This window comes from Triturus cristatus, chromosome 5_2 (genome assembly GCF_964204655.1).
Source record: "Triturus cristatus chromosome 5_2, aTriCri1.1, whole genome shotgun sequence".
Classification (NCBI taxonomy): domain Eukaryota; kingdom Metazoa; phylum Chordata; class Amphibia; order Caudata; family Salamandridae; genus Triturus; species Triturus cristatus.
In genome coordinates, this window is record NC_140588.1 from 775,949,077 (window position 1) to 775,972,873 (window position 23,797).

Consider the following 23,797-nt stretch of genomic DNA (forward strand, 5'->3'; position numbering starts at 1 on the left):
TAGCCATCACCTCGGCTAGACGGGTGAGTGAGCTCCAGGCTTTATCTTCAAAGCCTCCTTTTCTATCTGTTCATCCGGACAAGGTTGTCCTTCGGCCTCGTCCCTCCTTTCTTCCTAAAGTGGTGACTCCTTTTCACCTTGGGCAGTCTGTCACCTTGCCCACCTTCTTTCCGCCTCCGCATCCTTCCAAAGATGAAGAGAGGCTCCACTGTCTGGACCCAAAACGTGCGCTCTCCTTTTATCTGGACCGCACAAAACAGTTCCGGGTGGACGACCAGCTTTTTGTTGGGTACGTGGGCGCTAAGAAGGGGAAAGCTGTGCACAAACGGACCATCTCTCGGTGGGTCGTTTTGTGTTTAAAACTTTGCTATTCCTTGGCTAAAAAAGACCCTCCTGTTGGGCTGCGCGCCCATTCTACTCGGGCCACTGCGGCTACTACTGCCTTGGGACGGGGAGTCCCTTTGCAGGACATCTGTCAGGCGGCGACGTGGGCTTCGCTACACACGTTTGCCAGGCATTATTGCCTTGACGGCCAAGTCCGGAGGGATGGCTTCTTTGGCCGTTCTGTCCTCCAGGACTTTCTGGTGTGATCTTGGTTCGCAGACCCACCACCGGGGATGGTATTGCTTGGGTATCTATTCTAAGGTGAGGAATCTAACTAACGTGTTTCTTTCAGATGAACAAGTTACTTACCTTCGGTAACGATGTATCTGTAAGAAACATTAGTTAGTTAGATTCCTCACCGACCCTCCCATCCTCCCCGTTCTGCGAACTGACATCTAGGGTTAAGGTTATCCTTTTCAGGCCCCTAGATTTTATTTTTGGCACCAGTGTCGGTCTTTGCATGGCTCTGCGTTCCTGGCGCGGAAGGCTATGTACAAGAACTGACGTCAGCGCGCTAGGGCGGCGTCTAAGTACTCCGACGACGTCATCCCGGCGCACGACGCCGACGACGGACGCGGAGCCGCAGACGACGCCTAGCGACGCGCAAGGGGTATTGCTGACGAAAAATCTTCCGGATCCAGTCTGACGCCTGGGGATATTCTAAGGTGAGGAATCTAACTAACTAATGTTTCTTACAGATACATCGTTACCGAAGGTAAGTAACTTGTTCGTCAAGACCTACAGGTGAGTAAATTATCTTATGTAAACTTGCAGATTACTGAAAGAGGCAAAAAGGTTGGGAGTTATTTATCCTTCAGATAAATCTTTAGGGTAGTTCATTTGCACCATGGTAGTTCTTGTGAGAGCTCTTTAGCAGGCCCTCCAAATTGTTTTCCCACTGTAATTATGTATATATTTGAGTTTTTTGCATATGATTTGCTTCTGTGTGTACTAAAGCTGTTTATTTAAGTCCAAGAATTGGCAGGATACATACCAGTAGCAAACGACTATGTTGATACATTTGTGGCCCGGTCAATTCTGGTTGCCTTGGGACCTCCCAAACTGGATTTCTCAAGCCTGCAGAAAGCATTTTTTGTTTCATTAGGTGACCAATGACAGGAAGTAAAGTGATGGATTTTAATATATATGAATGGTTAAGATGCAAATGCTCAGTTACCATAGTGGAGTGCAGTAGTAGACATGATACTATACGCTCAAAGGTAGAGGCAGCAAACATTATTTAGTAAATGCACTGCTTGTATCGTCCACTACACCCAAAAAACAACAGAACTACAACTTCTGCATGAAACATGTCAACAATATCTTCCAGTGCATTCGATGCCAAATCTGTGACTTGGACCTTCCTCTCAACAAAGAAAAGACAGGAAATATGAATATCATCAATAACATGCATTAAATACAGTACAAGGAAATGACAACTGCAAATACCACTGTTGCGGATACATCCAACTTCCAAAGGGGTCAAAAGCGGCCAATCAGGTCTAAGACAATTCGGAGAAATACGTATATAGAACCTATGGGAGTGTTCAACCGCATGGTCCTTCAGTGATCCTGCATTTTTCTTCTTCACAACAATTAAATAAAATAGAGCAATAACATATATGAAAGCAGGAGCTTGCTTGAGTTTGAAATGCCCTTAAAATGTCATCATAGGTCCCATAAATTATGTTCAGTATTTTTGTATCAGGTTTAGGACGGTGGAAGGTGATTTAGACTGTTTTAAAGGACCTAGGAGTCCCCGTCGATATTTTATCCATGCTAAGGAGATTACATCAGGGCAACTTTGCTAAGGTGAGGTGTGGCAGAGGGGGAGCCCTTTCAAACAGCTTCCCAGTAGACACGGGGGTCAGACAGGGTTGTGTGCTCGCACCAACCCTGTTCTGTCTCTTCGTGGATGGGGTCATTTATTATCTTACGGGGATTGACAAAGCCGACGCCCCCAAGCTTAATGGTAGTAGAGTGCCTGCAATTATGTTTGCAGATGACACCCTACTGCTTTCCAAATCCCCTATGGGTATACAACGGGTGTTGGACGGGTTTACAAACTTCTGCGAAAAGCGCGGTTTGGAAATCAATACATCTAAAACGAAGTATATGATCTTCAACCCGCCCCGTTCATCCCGCCCAAATCCCATGATAGGGGCTACTAGACTGGAGCGTGTTACCACGTTCGATTACTTGGGGTTAACCCTCAACCAAACCATGACCTGGGAAACGCATAGAACCAAGGCGAACATGAAACTTGTGCAGCTTACGGGTGGCATATGCAGGATGCTAACCAGGTCGACCTATAAACCATTGGGCCCACCGCTCCAAATTTATAAAACACAGGCTAGAGGGGCAGCAACTTATGGGGGGGAGATATGGGGGCACACTGCTGATCAGAAACTCCAGACAACTGAGAACAGTTTCTTAAGACAATTGACAGCATTACCATCCAGCACACCATTCCTCCCCCTAAGATTTGACTTAGGCCTAAGACCTATTAAGGAGGAGCTGGGATTGAAACCTCTGACCTTCTGGCGTAAAATTTGGAGCGCGCCGGAGCTTGCTAGTTATAGGGCCGAATTGGCAGAGATTTTGCTCCTACCCAAGGCTTCTCACATACTATGGCTAAAATATATTAAGCACACGCTTGAAACCCTGGGAAGGCCGGACCTGTGGTCTAACCCGGAATATGCTTGCTGTAGGATCTCTCGTAAATCCTTAGCAAAGGCTTATTATGATCACAAGCTCCAAATAACAATTGAGACTATGCAAAAGGGTTCCCTATCCAATTACTTCCTTGCTGTTAAAGACTCCTATCGTTTAGAACTTGTCTTTGACGATGTGGGTCCCTCTATAACAAGGAAGCTATACATGCAGTGGAGATATGGTACTCTCCCCTTGAGGGCATACACTGAACATTGGAACAAAACACACTCTACAGCCCACTGCCCAGCGTGTGCACATCCCAAAGAAAATGATCTACATATTATATTTTTCTGCCCAGCTTATAGCATAGCTCGGAAATACTGGCTTATCCCTCTCCTTAAAAATTTAGGTTTCAGGAATTTCGCACCAGCATATAGGATCTTAAAGACAGATTTATCGGCCCCTACTGTATTTGCAGTTGCTAAATTCCTAACAGCAATGTGGTTTATTCGCAATTACCATATTAAGTTTAATATGATTGCATGTACATCTTGAACGCTCTTAGTTGATTGTCTCATGACCCTTGTATTCGATTCATATGTAATTTTCTTATTGTAGAACTTATAATTGTATATGTTGTATTCTTTTATGGTCCTAGTGACCGAAATAAAGATTAAGATGATTGATTGATTTAGATTGGAGTGTCTACATTGTGTGGCTCGTATGCTTCCCTGTAAACAGATTTATCAATATCCCTACCCACAAACACACAGAGTACCAGGCATTACTATGAAAGGAATCATGGATTCAAACACAGCTTTACGAAAGAGATGTAAGAAGTTTACGAAAAGTCACACAGGTGTGGCAATTTTAGCTCTCCATCGATTGTTGGATCTATTGTAGTAAAATGTAATAGTACTCAGTAGCAGAGTGGGACTCATGCCCTTTGTGTGCATGTGCCATTAACACAGGCATGTGCATAATATGCACTCATCTGACCAGTGGCAGGTGAAGCACAAGAAAGGCGCAGTCTGTACTGGAGCTCTCGCTGCGCCTTTCCTGCCTGACATATCCAGGAAGAGCTGGGCTCATGCACTGACAGAGCATTGCTCCATCGTTTTCCATTTCATCCTTTTCTTACCAGCAGACATTCATTCCTGGCACCTACATGGGTAGAGAAATGGGAGGTCATGAGGCCAGCAGGTGCCCGGCCTTCCACTTATGCAACTACAAGGAAACAATGCACAACTAACTACTGGGCATGTGAAACTTCCAATTGTATCCACGGATGGTGGGTGAGTACAGATTCTTGTCTTATAAACCAGTCAGGGTCGGCTTTAAGGCGGTGCGACTGGTGTGGCTACACTGGCCACTGGCCTGACCCGGGGGAAGAGGGGGCACTGTGTTTAACAATAATTTAAGATTTAAAATTGCCTGCTGCAGAGTTTTGTGGGTCCAGCTCTCAGGCTCCAATAAAACTGCCATGATAAATCTTGTGATTAATGTTCCTCCTAAGAGAGAGGGATCAGAGTGTTGTCTAGTGTTAGTTTCGACTCGCCATAAAGTAGCACAGAGGGTTGATGTGCCTGCTGCAAAGAACAGATCTGCATTTTATGTGGACAGCTGAGTGGATTACGAAAGCCAGCCTTTACAACAAATGAAATGTATTTGAGAGAGGTGCTATGGAGAGATGGGGGGACTTTTGCCGGGTGGTAGTAAGGGAATCCAAGGAGGAAATCATGGGGAGGGGGCACCAAGAAGGGTTGTCGCACCGGGCGCTACCATCGCTAAAGCCGGCCCTGCAACCAGCCCACAACATAAATGCTGACCCCGGACTGGACTTCTGTTCGGACCTTGTGTGCCACATGTGCCAGTGCAATCTCTAAAATCACCCCCTGACCCAGGGCACGCTAGCAAAGGATGATGACGGAAGCAGCTGTATGTTAACTGTGAATGCATCGGTCTTTTCTCTTTGCAGATTGATAGCGGTTTACTGTTTGCATGTTCATACTCATTAATTGCTTAGAATAATGGCGGGAGCACTTCACTATGCCTTAGTTTAACCAGTTTATGTAGCAGGCACTTCGGAATATAATGTCAATGCTCTTCCTCTCTCCTCCAGTGAAATCATTACAACTTGTTTTGCTCTTCAGGTCAGTGCGAAAGATCTGGATCCTAAGCAAGCACATATACAAGTGACATATGTGAAGCCATATCTGGAAGACAAAGAGCTCTCTGAAAGGAAGACGGACTTCGAAAAGAATCACAACATCAACAGGTTTATATTTGAAACTCCTTACACCCTATCCGGAAAGAAACATGGCTCTGTGGAGGAACAGTGCAAAAAGAAAACTATTCTAACAAGTAAGAAATGCTATTTGTAGTGTGATTTAGCTCTAGTTATTGTCTGTCTTGGGTCTCCAATAGCTATTGATCAAAAGCAGCCAGAAGTTGCATTCCATGTTCTCAGGTTCATTGACAAGTGAAAGTTCTCCATGGTCTGCCTCCTATGGTTTCCTTGTGGTGTTCTCAGGAGAGTGTGCATCTCTTTTTCAGGTTTTCCAAATATAGATAGAGTTTAGAATTTAAGTAACCTACCATATATCAGCGATATATGTTAACAGTAGTAGAAAAAGCCTAATGTTGTATGAATGACATCGTCATAGGTGAAAACAAATGTGCTAAGTTTCTGGACTGGGATGAAATACAAACAGAAGAGAAAGGGGCAATCATTGTCTATATTAGGCACCTGCATTTTTGGGTACCAAGTCTGATAGTACCAGATCTCCTGACAGCCCACATCTTTGAAAAATATATGCCATAAAGAGTTGCACAGAATTCCAGGTGCATAAGTGCTGGGGAGGGACTGCTATGCATGCCCAGAGATTCAGGAAACGTCAATAGTTTTCTTCCCTCGTGTTGCATATCCTTGTGTAACATGGCTAGGTCTTAGCATCCCTCTTACTTCAGCATGTGGTAATGGTTGTAATAACTAACTTGGGACCATATTTGCTAGTTTGAGAGAGTGACCAACGAGTGGCACTCTTAAAGCAAGATGACGTCGGTCGAGATGTGTACGAGACTGGCACTGAATGTTCAGGGCAGTGCTCCTATTGGTTTCTGAGCAGCATGAGTGACGCTATTTTTTTAGAAAAGCTCTGTACTTATTCACTTGAATAGGTAACTTCCGTAATGTCAGGTCCATAGGTTTAACATAGTCTTAGGGTCATTGTTTATTACAGTATATTACCATAGCCTTTAAAATGTTGATCAGGCAGGGACGATGACTCCCAGGTATATGTCGACATCTAGCTTACAGGACTCATGCATAATCAAGCAGGCCTTTGAAACATCACTCTCTCTACCCTGTATTTTCTTGTGTCACGATCTCGGAGCGGAGATTGCAAAAGGTAGATACAGACTGATGTAATGGTGCTGTGGAAATAAAAACATCCTGACTGGTTAACTTGTCACAAAAATCATTAACATTTCATATGGAAGTTGAACAGCACTGGCCACTTCACTTTGCCTGTTAATATTTAAGTAAAAGAGTTGAGTTAAATGGCGCTAATTTTCTTACTGGAGTTCCCTGGAGTACAACTTGGCACGTCATTAAAATGGTAAGCCTGGTAACGGGTGCATGTCCTTTGGTATTTCATAATCAGTGGTGCTATAGGGGATTTACCACAATCTGGGGCCAAACAAGTGAAGTCAGTCTGGGAAAACTATCGTAAGCAGCCTTGGCCCAGCGCGTGCTCTCCTCACGCGCAGTCAGAGGACACGACCGCTCGCAGTCAGCGGTGGAGGGTGCGTCGGCAGTGTAAAGACCTGGTAATAACGTACTTATTGTCTACAGCACGCAGGGCAGCTAAACAATATACACACATACACACTAGATAACTGGTATCGCCTAGTGACCACGAGCAATCCCCCAGCCTTTATTTCTACCTCCGGGCCACACCCTGCCTTCCAGCTGCATGGATGTTACAAAGTATTGTATAAGCCGGGTGGCACTCTACAAGCGGGGTGCAGCATGGCGGATGTAGGTTGGCCGAGTCCCATTGCTCATCTTGGAATCCTGTGTCTGTGATGCTGGAGAGAAAAGGGGGTTGCACCGGCATGGGAGGGTTGAGAGGGGGATTCAGCTCGGGTACCTGCATGGTAGGTGCTGTGTGTAGTTGGGTCCTTCATAGACTCCTCTGAAGATGTAGTGTCTGGGAGTTATTCATCTGGCCGTGTGCTTTTCCAGGTCCAGTCACTCTTGTTGCAACATTTACTTATTGGTTGTACAGCAAGCCTGCTCTATTTTTAATGACAAGGTGTCTATCACGGCTAATACCTTTAGATGGCACCAGATGCTGAGTGTGCATACCAGGGCACAGCAAAAACGTCTGGCATGCCTGCAGACAGCCTTACCTGAAGGGCACCTTGCATCAATGCGGATTCCGATGGCCCATGCTCAAAAGCATGCAAGCTTTTAAAGACTTTCCAGGCATGTAAAACATACTTTAGCAGAAAGCCTTTGCCAGCGCCTGGATTTGAGCAGGCCATGAGACAAACCAGAAAGAAGAAGGCTTCCGAAGAATACAGTCAGGGGAGGAGCATGCTAACACAAAGCCTGGATTCAAATCCAAACCAGACTGCAACCAAATTAGACTGCATTTTCAACTTTAAAGCAATGTGAAATACTATAACAGAGCCACATAGCATTTCCACATTAGTGTGGATTAATATGAAATTCACAGACACACACACTCTCTTCTTCTCTGTGGCTGTACCAATGGCATGTTCTGGTGAGCAGGACCCAAGGTCTTCCCCTTCTGCAGCAAACATTGAGTAGCAAGGCAGCTCAAAGGTGGATTTCCAAGGGGTGTTTGGGCAGATGCCGACGTAAGAGTATCTGATTTGACAACTGTGCCGCCGTACGTGCTGTTGGCTACAGTTCTTTTCTGAAGAAAATGCTAAATAAACACCCAGCAGTTGCACCTAGTGTTACATCTTGGCTTGCAAGCCATTGTATGAATGTGTTTGGTTACGCGTGATGAGCTCGAGGGGATTCTGTGACGGGTTGTGGAATGCGTGATTCAAGTGGGCAGGTCGGTTGGAGACTTGAGAGAAGGATTGTACAGACCGATGGGGCGCTTGTATTGAACTGACTTCTTCTGCAATAAACAAGGAACTTGTATACACGAATCGCTCACCCGTTTTCCTTGAACAACACACCTTACAAAAGTGGCGACGATTTGAACTCGGCGTGCAGAGAGAGAGAGAGAGAGAGAGAGATTTTTTTTTTTTGCGGCCCATCTAATTGAAGGTACGTGGACGCTTAATCTATTTAAAATCGGGGGCACACATCGAGCCTGATTATTTATTTTTTCATACTGCACCATAATTATGGGTAAAACATTGATGGCCCCGTCGGATATATATATATTGAATAATACCTGAGCTGATTCGTTTTAAAGTAATCTTAATTTGTTCAAAAACAACTGGATGCATGGCACGAGATTCACAAACCTTTCGTTTCACATCAAAAGAGGAAATATCACCAGGAATATAAATTTTTTTTTTGTACCGTTAACCTTGTGACACGGATTATTTTCGAATAGTCACAGACGGCTGCCATCGCGCGACATCGTTCGTATCCTTAAAGCAGACGAGCAGTGTTTCCGTAGGCAAGAGGACGTTATCGTCGGCAAGCATCGTGAAACGTGCATCGTCATCACGTTATTGTATCTTGTTCCTTAGCAACGGTGTTTTTTCATGAAGGTTACTCATACGTTCAAGTTAGCCAACATTTAAGGTGTGAACTTGCTTTTCTAGAACGTCCATTAACTTAAGGTACAGGAAGTTAAAAGAAACTGGTTCAATAAGGAAAAGACAACGGTGACAGTGTGCACTATTTAAAAAAAAAAAAAAAAATCGATTTTCTTTCACATTGCAACTTAATCGTGATGCTTCTGGAAGTAAACATCTGCCGACGGTGACTACCTTTTTTATGTTAACTTATTTTGTTTGGATTACCACATTGACTCATTTTGACATTGTTTTATGTTCATTTTCACATGTTAAGACTGAAAGGTTAAGGGTTTAGAATCTAGCAATGAACGTTTGACGGTATCATAGTCATTTTTGAACTTGTTGTTTATGGTTAGTATATTTAACACATTTTTCGGTCACAATGGAAATAAATGCAATATTAGCTCCACCCAAATTCTTGCAAAATCCAGGTTTGCCTCCCATGGTTTGGGAGGATTGGAAAGAATCATTCGAAACCTATCTAGAAGCAATAGGTGGTGAAACATTTTTAGCTTCACGAAAGCTAGCTTTGTTAAAACATAATTTGGGTGTAGAAGGTAGAAAAGTGTTAAAAACCTTACCTACACATATTAATATTAAAGCACCACTAAATAGTGTGGTATTGGGAGATGATGGTGGAAACTCCACTGATGAAGAAACTGTATTCGACAGTTCTAAAGTACAATCTTTTGATGTTGATGAGTACTTTGAGGCATTAAAGGCATTAGAGGAAAACTATGGGAAGAAAACTAGTATAGTGGTGGAAAGACACAAATTCTTTTCAAGGGCTCAGCTATCTGGGGAAACTGTAGAACAGTATGTTGCTGTTTTAAGGACATTAGCAGCAACTTGTAAATTCAAAGATTTGCATGAAGAAATTATTAGGGATCAATTTATTAACAGAACTAACAATCCAAAAATTCAAGAGAGATTACTAGACTTAAAAGATCCTAACCTACAGAAAACAATTAGTGTAGCAAGAAGAATTGAAAATACCTCACGGTATGTAAAAGAATTAAAAGGAGAAAATCCAAAGAGTGAAGTGAATCTTTTAGACAACCGTGCAACCAAGACCACAAGTAGTACACCTAAAGATCATAACAACACGTATAAATTCAAACCAAAAACGAAGTCTGATGTAGATAGACAGAATGAATCTCGTATTCATACTAACAAGAGAAAAGTACAATTAGCTGGTTTTAAACGTTTTTGTTTCAGATGTGGAAGCAACATGCACACTGCCGGCAATCCACGATGTCCAGCCATCAATGTTTCTTGTTTTAAATGTAGTAAAACGGGTCATTTTTCCAAAATGTGCAAAACGGGGGATCGTGAATTTTGGAAACAGTCCGTAAATACAGTTAATTATACCAATGATTCACCCTTAAGTGACAAGGACAGTGATATTGAGGTTATGGTAATTTGGGATTTGGTGGTAAACAATTTGTCAGACATGTATCAACCACCCAAATGTATGGTATTAATCAATCAAGTAGAGATATCTATGTGGGCAGATTCATGTTCACCGTTCACCATCATAGATAAACATATGTGGTCATCTATTGGCAAGAAGGATTTGTTACCACCTGATGTTGAACCTGTCGGATATGGGGGTAACAAACTCCCTGTTTTAGGATATTTTGTCAGCAACTTATCCTACATGGGCAGGAACACACAAGCTAAAATTTATGTGGTCGACAAAGGTAGAGCCTTGTTGGGGTGGAAAGAACAAAGGGGATTGGGAATAATTCTGGATCCCAATCATCCTAACCAGGTATTACTTACAAGTGATTCTCACATGTCAAGTTGGGAGCAAAATTTCCCGAGTTGTTCAAAGTCAAGCTAGGCTGTTTAAATAAGTTTGAGCATCGCATCATACTAAAATCAGATACAAAGCCTGTTGACCACAAGGTCCGCAATGTTCCTATGATATTAAGATCAAAATTGAAGTTAGAACTGGATAGATTATGTAGAGAGAAGATAATAGAGCCTATTGAATCATCTGAATGGCTTAGTCCAGTGGTTTTGGCACGCAAACCAATGGAAATTTACGTATGTGTGTGGATTTAAGGGACTTAAATAAGAACATATGGATAGATCGTCATCCTCTACCTCGCATAAATGAAATGATAGCTTGTGTTAAAGATGCCAAATATTTTTCGACAATCGATTTATCTAACGCATATCACCAGATAAAATTGCACCCTACATCACGTCATCTCACATCTTTTATCACTCCCGAGGGAGCATTTCAGTTTCTTAGAATGCCTTTCGGTTTGGCTTCTGCAGCTGCAGTTTTTCAAAGAATCATGTGTAATATTCTCAAAGGTATAAACAACATGCTAGTTTTTCAAGATGATGTGCTGGTATGGGGAAAGGATATGGCAACTCATGATGCAATTTTGAATGATGTATTATGTAAACTTCAACAAGCTGGTCTGACGCTTTCAGCTGACAAATGTAAATTTGCCGTGACCCAGATTGATTACTTGGGCCACACGTTGTCAGCTGATGGTGTCAAACCTAATAAGAACCTCTTAGATGCTATTAACAATGCTCCTTCTCCTGTGGATAAAGAACAACTGTGCTCATTTTTAGGTTTAGTTGAGTATTATTCTAAATTTGTAAACAATTTTGCATCTAAGGTGCATTGTTTGAGGCTGTTAATGAAGAAGGGTGTAAACTTTGAATGGAGTTCAGATTGTCAACTAGCTTTTAATAACCTTAAAAATGACATCAGTCAAGCAGTAGCCCTTAAACCATATGATCCCCACAACAAATCCATCATTGTGGTAGATGCCAGTTCTTATGGGTTGGGTGCTGTTCTAATGCAAAAAGAAGGTACCAAGGAGTGGGTAGTTGCATTTGCTTCCCGCACCTTAAAAGGTGCGGAAGCAACTTACTCCGTAATTGAAAAAGAAGCCCTTGCGTGTTTTTGGGGCATAAACCATTTCAGAGCATATGTGTGGGGTACACAATTTGAACTAAGGACTGATCACAAGCCCTTAATTGATATTTGCACGACTAAAGGAGCAGGGAAGGCCACCCCCAGAATTGCGAAGTGGTTGTACAAACTTCAAGAATACGATTTTCAAGCAGTATATGTACCTGGCCTTAAAAATGTTAATGCAGACTGCTTATCACGGTTACCTCTTCCAATAGTTTCCGAGGAGGATGTTCCTTTTATGGACCTAGATGATGATTGGTTGATAGCTTCGGTTGAGGAAGTATGAAATGGTGCAATCAATTTTGAAGAATGGCAACAGGCAACCTTAACAGACCCGGTTTTACAACAAATTGTATCATGTTTAGGTAAGAATTATAACCATCAGGGTTTGGACAACATGGAGTTATCAGATTACAAAATGGTTTGGTCGGAATTATTTGTGGAATCGTCAACGGGCATAGTAAGAAGAACTGATAAATTGGTGGTGCCTGAGAGTTTGCGCCATAGATTGTTGGAACTTTTACATGAAGGACACCCTGGTATGTCCAGCATGAAAAGGAGAGCAAGATGTGATTTTTGGTGGCCTGGAATTGATAAGGACATTGACAGATTTGTAAGGGACTGTGTAGCTTGCATGTGTAGTGACAAATCTCACATATCACAAGACACCACTATTGCACCTACTGTATTTCCGGATAAACCGTGGCAGAAGTTAGCAATGGACATTTGTGGTCCGTTTAGTACAGGCTATATAACCGGCAAATTTGCATTGGTATTGATGGATTATTATAGCAAATGGCCTGAAGTTGCTTTTGTTAGGGAAATTAAAGCATCGAATGTCATAAGTTTTTGCGAGGAAATTTTTCTCAGAGAGGGTTATCCGGAGAGTATTACTACAGACAATGGTCCACAATTTCTAGCCAATGAATTTCAAGAATTCATGGAATTAAACATATTACCACTGCAGTCTACAACCCTAGGAGTAACGGGATGGTAGAAAGATTTAACAGGGTATTGAAGGAGTGTATACAGTTGGCTGAAACAGGGGGTGAGGATTGTAGAGTATCGGTTAAGAGAATGTTGTGGAACTACCGCAATACTCCTCATTCAGCTACTAGGGAGACTCCTTTCAGTCTTCTCAAAGGTAGATTAGCATGCAGTAAAATCACTCCTGCTTGGATGCATAAGGATAGTATAAGGGAAGTTCCTAAGGAAATTATAAGGCAAAGAGTTGAAGATTATCAATACAAATATGCTTTGAGACATAATTGTAAAATCAAAGGGCAAGTGAGACCAATCAGAGTAGGTGATTGGGTGAGAACTTCTCTTGAGGGACTGCCCAGAATGGGAATGTCCAGATGGTCTAAACCCAAGGAGGTTTTGGAAACTAGAGAAAACTGTGTTAAGTTAAGTGATGGAAGATGGTGGAATCTCAGGAAAGTGACGCTATGTAATGAGCTTGAATCTAGAGTGTGGGTTAAGAGGGAGGACAATGTCCATTCTTCTAAGCAGGGTATTCCCAATTTGGTTTCCACTAAAGATAAGATTGAGGATAAGTCATCCGTTGCACATCAAACTGGCCTTAGGAGATTATCTGGACGAATCATTCATAAACCTGTGTGGCAAAAAGATTATGTGTATTCTTAACTAGGTTGTTGTCATATTTAGTATTGATTCAAGCAATATGTTTTTGTCTGTGCAGGTGGTCATTTGCAACGAAGGTTTTCAATATCATTGTTGTTTTTATGAGTTTCTTTCATTCGTGTCATTAGTTTGTTGTGTTTAATTGTGTAAATAGTTATGCTTTTGTTTTTGTTTTGAAGAAAGGAGATGTGTTACATCTTGGCTTGCAAGCCATTGTATGAATGTGTTTGGTTACGCGTGATGAGCTCGAGGGGATTCTGTGACGGGTTGTGGAATGCGTGATTCAAGTGGGCAGGTCGGTTGGAGACTTGAGAGAAGGATTGTACAGACCGATGGGGCGCTTGTATTGAACTGACTTCTTCTGCAATAAACAAGGAACTTGTATACATGAATCGCTCACCCGTTTTCCTTGAACAACACACCTTACAAAACCTAGGCCTCGTCTTCACAAATCCCAAAGAATCGTTTGACCCCAAGGATCTTCCTTGTCCCTGAAACTGTTTAATGACTACTTGACTCCGCTGGTGACCATCATCAGCTGCTACCACAAACACACTGTTGAAACCCATAGCTACTCAAGGGGTGGCTTTCTGCATCCTTCAGACGCTGTTTTTTAAGTTTTTATAGGTTTACAACTGCATGCTTCTTTATGGATGTGCACATTTTATTGCAAAGGTATTTCTTAAAATTTTACAGAAATGTATGTGAATCTGATAGAGGTTTTTTTCTGTCATACTCATTTGTTTATCTTGATGAGAAGAAGAACGTTTGTTAAAGACAGACCAAAACCACAGGCAGAGGGCAGCAATTATGCATTTAAAGTCACACGGGAACAGATTATACATCCTTATGGGTTTCTTTGATATTACAATGTAAATAAATGCACAAGCAAACTAGAGACGGGAGTCGGCAAAGGAAGCATTAAAAATGTACAACTTAAGGAAATAAATAATAAAGAGTAAAGAGGCGAACATAGATTAGAAAACAGAAAGAAATAGTCAAGGGAAAATATATAGAAACTGAAAAGCAGCAAAGCCAAATTGTCTGATTGAAAACCCCCAAAATATGGGTGCATTATTGGATTATGGGAATAGTGCCAAGAGTACTTTGGGCCCGAACCCACATAATATTTCGATTGTAGGTGTGAGAAATTGGGTTGTTGGTTAACTGAATTGTGAGCCCTAGTCAAGCAGCAGCCACAATCCCTCACAGGGTGAACCCCAAAAAGTCACTAAATTAACCCGTGTTTAGCCCTGGGTAGCTTTGGACAAAAAGTAGTCAGGCGTAACTTAGAGGCAAAGTGTGCATTATTTATGCAGCACACAAACAGTAGTAAAGTGAAAACACAACACAAGAAAAATCCTAAAAAAAAAAAGAGAACATTTAATTAAATGATTTAACACCAAAACAACAAACATCTAATCAGTATAACCGGTCGTATGTATTTTTAAAAAGTAAAAACTAGCGCCTAGAAGATCAAAGCACCAACTCAGACATCTAGTCACACGACACTGGGTGAATGTCGAAAATTATGGCCGATCACGATGGAGCGCGGTTTGAATACGGGAAGTGGGTTTAGCCCGAGCAGCACTTACCTTCGGACTTCCTGAGAAAAATGTTCTGAGAATATAAAGTACAGCGGGGCAAGGCTGCATGAGGTGTCCAATGAGGGAACGTCATTGCTGGATAGCCTTGGGTCAAAACCGCAGTGAAGATTTCTATGTTTGGACTTTGCCTCTGCAATGGGAGTTGAAAATCTCCAGTGAGATGAGACAGAGAGCTGTAGTCGAGGACAGTTTCACGAGGTTGCATACCCTTTTGACGGAGGACCACTGAAAAGGATTTACTGCTGCATAGTAAAATTTAGGGGGAGAAGCCGTAAAGTCAATCTGACCGGCCATGCAACGACCGGCGATGCACCTCGGGCAGATAGGCAAACAGGTTAATCCTTGTCTCCGCCTGGTTCTCAGAGAAGCTTTTAGCCAAAACATTCCACACATTTGGATTTAAGTTATTTTAGCACATTTCACACCACTTCCAAGGACTGGAGTGGCACCACTTGGAGGGTGAGGGCTTACTCAGGCTGGGTCTAGGTGCGGGCATAAGATGGGGGAAGCCTTTTGTGTCCCTGTGAATCTGAACAGGAGGCCAGCAACTAGCCCCTGTGAGTCACTCTGGTGGTCCTGGAACAGTTGAAGATACAGTCCTTGTCCCCAGGCATAAGGCAGCAGAGCAGCAAGACAAACAGAGCAGCTTTCCAGCAGATCAGAAGTCCTTTAGAGCAGCAATCCAGCAGAGTGGCAGTCCTTCCAGCAGCACAGCAGTCCTTCCTGCCAGAGTATCCACAGGTCCAGATGTGTACTGAAGAGTAGGTGACTGAGGCCTTTTTTCTATATCCTGGTGCCCCGGTTCTGGAAAGTTGGAGAAGCTTCTAGAAAGTGGTTTTGAAGTGCATGGAATTTCCTGCCTTCCCTTCCCTGGTTCCAAGCTGGATGCAGTGACAATGTAGGGTTATTAGGCCCTTTGTGTGAAAGTAGACCACAGGCTATTCAGTTGCAAGTGGGGATGTGCTCAGCTCTGCCCCCTATCCTGCCAGCAGATGGCCTATTCAGACACACCTATTGCGTGACTGTACAGGAAGAATTTACAAAGTCTAACTGGCAGTTACACCCAGTCGTGTGACCCAGGCCAGGCTACAGGCCATGTCCAACAGTGAGGGATGAGAAATAACATTTTTGCTCTGACCCCACAACTTAATCACACGAGTCCTCATCAGCAGCAATACAAGCACACTATATCGAATTGTATCAACAATCAGGACATATTTACCTTTTAAAATAGAACCCACAAGGCTTAGGGCTCCCTCTGAGTGGTATTCTTGGGGTGGGGTGCTGAAATAGTAGTGGTCTGGGTGTGGGGTATATTCCACAAGGGCTGTAAACCAATGGAGATGGGACTTCTGTCAGAAGGGATGTGATCAGTGGCGGGGGTCATGTACGGAGTGGACGGAGAGGATGATATGTTTGTTACAGGGAAGAAATTAAATTTAAATAGCTGGGAACAGTAGTATGGTCACCTGTCACTTTTGATATGAAGTCATTTGATTGATAGGCTGCCCATTGCTAACGTATGGTCCTCACCATCTAGAGGCACAATGATAGAAAGTGATAGAAGTCATAGTAAAAATATGTTGTTACAATGCCTGAAATAACTCTTTAAAACACTGCATGAACTTGTGTGTAAATCTTGTCTTCGCACCTGTCAACTATCTGAAATTTGTACCATCCAATCATATATAAATCACAATTTTTCTATAACAATTTTTGCCTTATATGAACTAATGTGATATATTTCCTGACTGTAGATATTGTTTCATACCTTTCCAGCTTCAAACTCATTTCCATACGTCAAAAAGAGGATACCTGTGATATACGAACATCAGATTGACCTGAAGCCTGTCGATGTTGCCATTGATGAAATAAAAGACAGAACAGCGGAGCTGCAAAAACTGTGTTCTTCCGCTGACGTAGACATGATTCAGTTGCAGCTCAAGCTGCAGGGTTGTGTTTCAGTGCAGGTATGGTGTTTAGTTAGAATAATTACTATTAACAAGCATTGGTATTCACCGGTTTCGCCTGTGTGATGAATAATGATCTGTTTTTATCAATCACTATCCGGTACGAAGGAAAGAGCTCCCTCACAAGTATCACAGGAGTGGAGAGGGTGTGGGGCAGTGGCCAGAGCTGCTGACTTGAGAGATGAGGATCCCAGTTGGAGTCTTGGCCTCGCAACATCCTGTGATTGTGAGCAAATCACTTAATCTCTCCGGGTGATAAGTTGCCCTATGTAAATCTGAAGCAAGATGAGAAAGCAGAAAGAGGCAAAACTTTGGGAAACATAGTTCCACCAAAGCACATGTTAACAGTTTTTCGGCTACGGTAAACTGATAAGAGAAGCAGACAAGGAACATGCATTGGTAAATGCAGGAAAATCTGTGACAGCCAATAGAAATAGAGTAAAAGTAAGTGGCAAGCCAGGAAAGAGAGGGTGCGGGATGTAAGCCCCTTTTAAGTTTATATTAAAAACAATAGATTTCACAAGCACAGCACAAGCGTTGTGCTGGCGAAACCTAAAAATGTATAGACATTAACTTTCCTGTGCTTTTACCAACAGAAAGGATTTTTGTAAAACATTTTTTCCATCCTAAATAAGTATCCCTTTATTAAATCAGTGGATAAAAAGTGGGTGCGGGGAAGCTAGTATAATTGTAATTGCATTTATATATATAGCGCTTACTACCCCTGACGAGGCGTCAAATCGCTGTTCGGCGAGTAGCATGCTACTACGGAACCTAAAAAGGATTAGTGGAGAATTAATATATGGAAATATGAGCGGTGGACATGTGAGTCTGTTATTTGGGTTGAAAAGGATAGTGGAGGGATGGAAGAGGGAGGGGTTTGCATTTATATAACGCTTAGTACCTCTGTTGAGGCATCAAAGTGCTTTTTGTGGAGTAGCACGCTACTCCAGAACCCAAACAGGAATAATGATGAATTAGCATAGGGAAATGTGAAATTAATTTGAGTGTGGACATGTGAGTCTATTAGGTGTGTGCACACAGTGCCAAATTCACAGAAACTCAAATGGAGCAGGACACAGGCATAACACCTAACATTTCCTACATAGCTCACACTAAAAACATATCTTCTACTATCCATGCATAACGCGCAGCATACTCTAACCAGACTGCCAAGACGTCAGTAGCATGAAGCGCTATACAAACGCTAAACACAAAACAATCCAGAGGAAGGTGCATCACTGAACAATAATTACATATAAGAAACATTAAATGGTACATAACATGATACACGTTTTTTCAATATGCTGCAAGACTATGCAAAACCCAGAGTAGCACCATTTGCAAGAATACGCATTTGGGGATAAGAGGGTGATGTGTATCAGGTGGAGGGGGGAGGCTTCAACACCAAATTTATAAGATGGACAGCAGTAGTGCGGCGGTGGGAGTAGAAAAAGGGTGACTTTCCACAAACCAACCACAATGGGATATGAATGTGCAGGCGCTGCTTTGCAGCATTTGAATTAGTATATGAGGGCATACAGAAGGTTCAGTGTAATGACTATATTGGTTTGGGACAGTGTCCGTTCAAATGTTGGAGCCAGAAACGGGGTAATCGCACACAGAAGTGGCATGTTGCTGCTCAGTCACAGAGGTATGGGTTAAGCAGCTGCTCAAACGCAGGGGTGGATCAAGCAGCCGCTCAGTCGCAGAGGGTGGGTCAAGAGGCTGCTCAGTCCCAGCAGAGGCAGTGTTGAAGTCAGAGGGTAAGGTTTTTGTACTAGACTCTGGAGTCACTCAGATAGAAGCAAATTATTTATTTTATGTAAAGACCTTAGGACCTTAGGTTTAAGCAACACCAGGTAGATTCTATCAGGGCTCCATTCTCCCTTCAACCATAACACTCTCTTAGCCCCCACTCAGTGACATACCTTGCTCGGACCTGGTCAGAAAAAAACGGCATCTTAGCTGCTGCTGGTAAATAAAAATGAGGTAGCATGGGACCCTGTTTGTGTTCTCTGGCCAGTCCCTCACTGATTACATCAGAGCAGTGAAAGGCCTCTAAAACATATCTCCCCAACTCACCTAAATCACTCACTGCTGAGCTCTATTATGCTGGTGCCAAGTTGATTGGGGATGGGGGATGATGTGTGATAGCTGGTAGTAAGGGAGATGGGAGGGCAAGGAATGGGGCCTAATTAAAAACAGCTCCTGCAGCAGGTTTAGCAATGTTTGAAAGTATTTTGAACTGTGTCATTGGAGCCAAATAACAGGGAAGCAGCTGTTTTCATGATCCTAATGTAGACCTCACTATGCGCCCTGCTGAAGACTGGAGCCAGAGCTGTTGACTAGCGAGCTGGGGATCCCATTTGAGTCTGGACTTTGCAACATCCTGTGATCCTCAGCAAATTACTTAATCTTTCCTGGTGATACGTTGCACTATATGAATCTGCTGCAAGATGAAAAAGCAGAAAGAGACAAAATTATATGAAATAATTATTCCACCAAAGTGGATGTTAACAGTATTTTAGCTACAGGAAACTGATAAGAGAAGCAGATGAGGAACAAGCGACAGTCAATAGAAATAGAGTAAAAGAAAGTGGCAAGCACAGGAACCAATGAAAAGCCAGGAAAGAGAGGTGCGGGATTGTAAGCCCCTTTTAAGTTTATATTAAAAACAAAAGATTTAACAAGCCCACCGCAAGCGCAGTGCAGGCAAAACCTAAAAAGGGCCTGAGTATGTCATAAAATTTATTCAACAGCAATTTTCCCTTCAACCTAGATGGGAAAAGCAGTAACGTGTGTCATTTGAAACTGCATGTCTTGGTTTTACAATGTCTAGTTACAGATAGATTTGCCTTATTGGTCACCTTGACCGGAAAAATATACCTTAAAATACAAAAGGTTGATAATCGTGATCTTTTAAATTTATATTCACTTTAGATATATTCCTAGAAATGCACGCTAATCTGCCCACATAACCGTAGCTTCCCTTAGGACCCGATAGGCAAAAATGCCTTTTATTTCCAATTTTGTAGAGGAAATGTTTTGTATTAAAGATGTGTCTTACCGCTGACCTCTTTGGCCACTTTATTCAGGAGATCACGTGCTGTTTCTGAGTGATTGAGACCAGGCAAAAAGAAGTGTTTTCAGTATGCTCCCCATTAGAGTTAAATCTTTCACAGATTTGTCAAAACTCACATAACAAGCACTGAAAGTGTCTGAGACAGTCATAGATATTGCAGTAATTCCCAGATCCTCCTCACAGGTGATAGAGACTCTGGATGCCATCCACTAAATCTGAAATAGGTGGTTTCTTTTGTCATTTATGACCTGTGGTACCACACAAATTACCTCTTCATTAGAGCTGAACTTTGTATCTATCCTGATAAGATGACTGCAGACTTCGAGGGAAGAGCTGATCCATTTTATTTTCAAGGGTATTACTTGTGCTTTGCATTTTAACTCTAGACCGAGCTTGATAGCTGTTTTATTTCCCATTATTTGCAGCTGCCGAGATAGCTTTTGAGATGCTCGGGTAGAAGATGCATGATTAGTCTCAAAGAACACAGGCCAGTGTATGGAAAACAACTTCTAAATTACTAGAATACAGGATCGGAATTAGGTGTTGTGCAGTGTTATGTTATGTTATAGCGTGATTTGTAGTGGCACAAGCTTCCTTAAGCCACTTATGTCATCTCCCTACATTACAGTGCTCAAAACATAGTGACCCTTGAAAGAGGTTCCTTAGCCTTTTGTAAAAAGAGATGAGTTAAGGAGATATTTTATGCACTATGCTAATTATGGTGTGAGAAAAGATCTCCTGGGGCGGGGCCTGCTGAGTAGCATCAGCAGAAGGGTGGAGCGGTGGGCTACCTGCGCACTTGTTTAAAAGTGTGCATGTCACTTGGCTGTCTGCTTTGCGATGGCCAGCCAGACATGTCCACTTTAAACCTCTCTGATCCAAGCTGTCTTAGACAGTTGGGTGGAGAGCAAGCACAGGCCTCAAGTGTCCCGGTAGCACCGAGAGAGGCCATTGTCTCCAATCCTGGCGCTTCTCTCATGCTGGTTAACAGCATGAGAACAGCACCAGGTTTAGTTAAAAGAGTTAGCAGGATCCATGGACGTTATGAGAGAAGAAGAGGACCGGAGCGAGAAGGGTCTGTCGTTCAGCATACATGGTAAGTAACTTTTTTATTTTATTTATTTTATGAATGTATTTAGTTTATGCACCCACCCTCTGCCCGTTTGCCTACCCCTCCACTGCCCATTGTTGCCAGCAGCCACTGGTATAACATGCAGCATAATATTTCCCGAAGCAGCAGAATTTAGATTTTGAACAACACAGGTGAGGAGTTTCCTTGAGGTTGCCAAAAATTAGTAAAGCCAACGGCACAGTGATGGATTCCAATTGTATCCTCAATGTCTTTCCTTTAGGAAATATAATATATGTGATTTTTCAGGCTTTATTATAATTAGGAGCTAATTTTTCTAAGCTTGTTGCGGCTTACAGTATTTAAGGCTCTCGAGCCATATAGTCTAATATATGTTTGGATGATTCACATGTTACAAACAAGTTTGCTATTTTAGAATGCATGGCATATGGAACTTTTTTGAACTATTCTGTTATTATCATCTCATTATTACACTCTTGGAAAAGTCAAGGCAGCGACCCTGCCAAATCCTGTGTGTTTCTCGTCACTTGGATCTCTTGTTCTGCTGTTGCTGCCATTTGGGCTGATCAAACATTTCTTTAGAACCCTATGGAGCGTGCCACCAGTATACACTCTCAGTATTATCTTTCGCTCCCCGTAGCGGACTCTGCCCCCATGCCTACGGTGGTGATTGGGAACGATCTGTGCGAGGGAGGTCCCGGGTGTTTCCAACTGATGAGAGTCCCTTTGTTTTATGATTTAGATGGTTCACTTTTGTAATTTTTTGTTTTATACAGTTTCTTGCTTCAGGTCAAAATCATGTCTGTATCACAACAACAGGAGACTGGATCCCCCTATCTGGGCAAAAGCCAATCTGGAGCCTCTCTGGTTAACCGGAGATACCACATGCACGCATCCCACTCTAAACAGAGGCCCAGTTGACCCTATTAATCGTCAATGTTCAGAGTCTTAATTGACCGGTCAAGAGGAACTCCTTTCTCCACTGGCTCCACATTAAGCGTATGGACATCTCACTTTCACAGGAGACTTATCTTTTGGAAAAAGATGTCCCATGTTGCTGCTCGAAATACTTCCCACACCTATTCCATTCCACCACCATGACTAAAACAAAGGGAGTAGAAATCTAAATCAGTGGAGCCACATCCATTCAATTCCAATGTATACAAAAAGACCGGATAGGCCAGGTGGTACTGCTCACCAGAACTGTGGGTAATAGGAGTTTTTTAATAGCCTCTACCTGAGGCCCTAATATCAATAAAGCCCAGGCTGTACACCTGGCTATTCCCCTTTATAGCCCAGTACTCACATGATAATCTGATAGTTGGGGGGACTTTAATGTGGCCACAGACCCCACTTAAGATAGATCACACCAGTTGTGACACTCGTTCAACTTTCCTTCTTCTTTGCTTACGGGGCTAGACAACTTACAACTGACACACATCACAGGGGGAAAGGAACTGCACATATTATACCAGTGTCCACAGATCTCATTCACAAATAATTATATATTTCCCCTCCTATCTATCCCTGGGTTGGGGCCACAGAGAAATGGACCAGAATACTTTCAGACCATGCTCTGGTGACATTGTCGATCGAGATTCCCTCATCTGAAACGCCCCCTAACAGACCCCGGAAGATGAAAGTTTTGGAATTTCGAGACCTGGCCTTAGAGTCGCTATCCGAGAAATGGTGGAGCATTATTTTAAAAAGAACTCTATGGACAGAAGGTTATTGTCCATGATCTGAGACACTACCATGGCAGTCATTAGGGCGGAATTATTATTCATACCTCCACCTTCCTCTTGCTGGCTAGGAATAGGTGTTTAGACCTTGAAGCAGAGAATGGCAATTTAGAACTCCAGTTCAAAGCTTCAGCTTCACATAAAACACAGAGAGACATGCTCCGGACCAGGGGGGTAGTAGATCCACTACTGACTCAAGACGCAGCCCATAAATTGCTTGAAACTAAGCAGCTTTATTGCAAGAAGGAAGCAGGGCCGATCACCTACTCGCCCGTAAGATCAGAGCACACAGAGTTAGGAACTATAATCATACCATCACAGATGAAAAAGGGCATAAGCTTATGTCAGACCAGGAGGTTACAGAGACTTTTGTGCAGTACTATACAGCTCTCTATGTGGGGGGGATCACTGCGAACCGGAGCTACAAGACGTCTGTTTAGCAGATGTTTACTTCCCTGATATTGACACAGATTATGGACGAGACCTGTACCAATCGATAATGATAGAAGAGGTCGAATAGGCCATCAAGAAACTTCCCAATAACAAAGCACCGGGCCCCAATGGGTTCCCCAATTTTACAGGGCTTTTGCAAAACTCCAGGGCTCTTACCTGATGAAGGTTTATAACGTTTTCCTAAATACTACATGCGTCACGACCTCCAAGATTAAATCCCTTTTAACCCTAATATTGAAGCCCGGTAAGGACCCCCTGGAGTGTGGGTCCTACTGTTCAACAGCTATGTTGAAGAGCAACATGAACATTTATACAAAAATCCTTACAGCTCGTTTGAACAAGGTTTATCTAACTCGATATTCCCTTATCAGTCTGGTTTCATTAGTAATAGGCATACAGGTAATAATCTTAACCTGATATT

The 23,797-nt window shown here is 42.6% G+C and overlaps 1 protein-coding gene across 3 annotated transcripts in view; it reads left to right on the plus strand.

The window, feature by feature from the left end:
* Positions 1–23,797, plus strand: part of DOCK11 (dedicator of cytokinesis 11) — a 1,169,031-nt gene that overhangs the window by 1,063,117 nt on the left and 82,117 nt on the right. For all 3 annotated transcript variants that reach the window (XM_085607886.1, XM_085607887.1, XM_085607888.1), the window contains 2 exons: positions 5,193–5,403; positions 16,816–17,006. In XM_085607886.1, the coding sequence (XP_085464012.1) occupies positions 5,193–5,403; positions 16,816–17,006 (402 nt within the window). The remainder of the gene's footprint in view (positions 1–5,192; positions 5,404–16,815; positions 17,007–23,797) is intronic.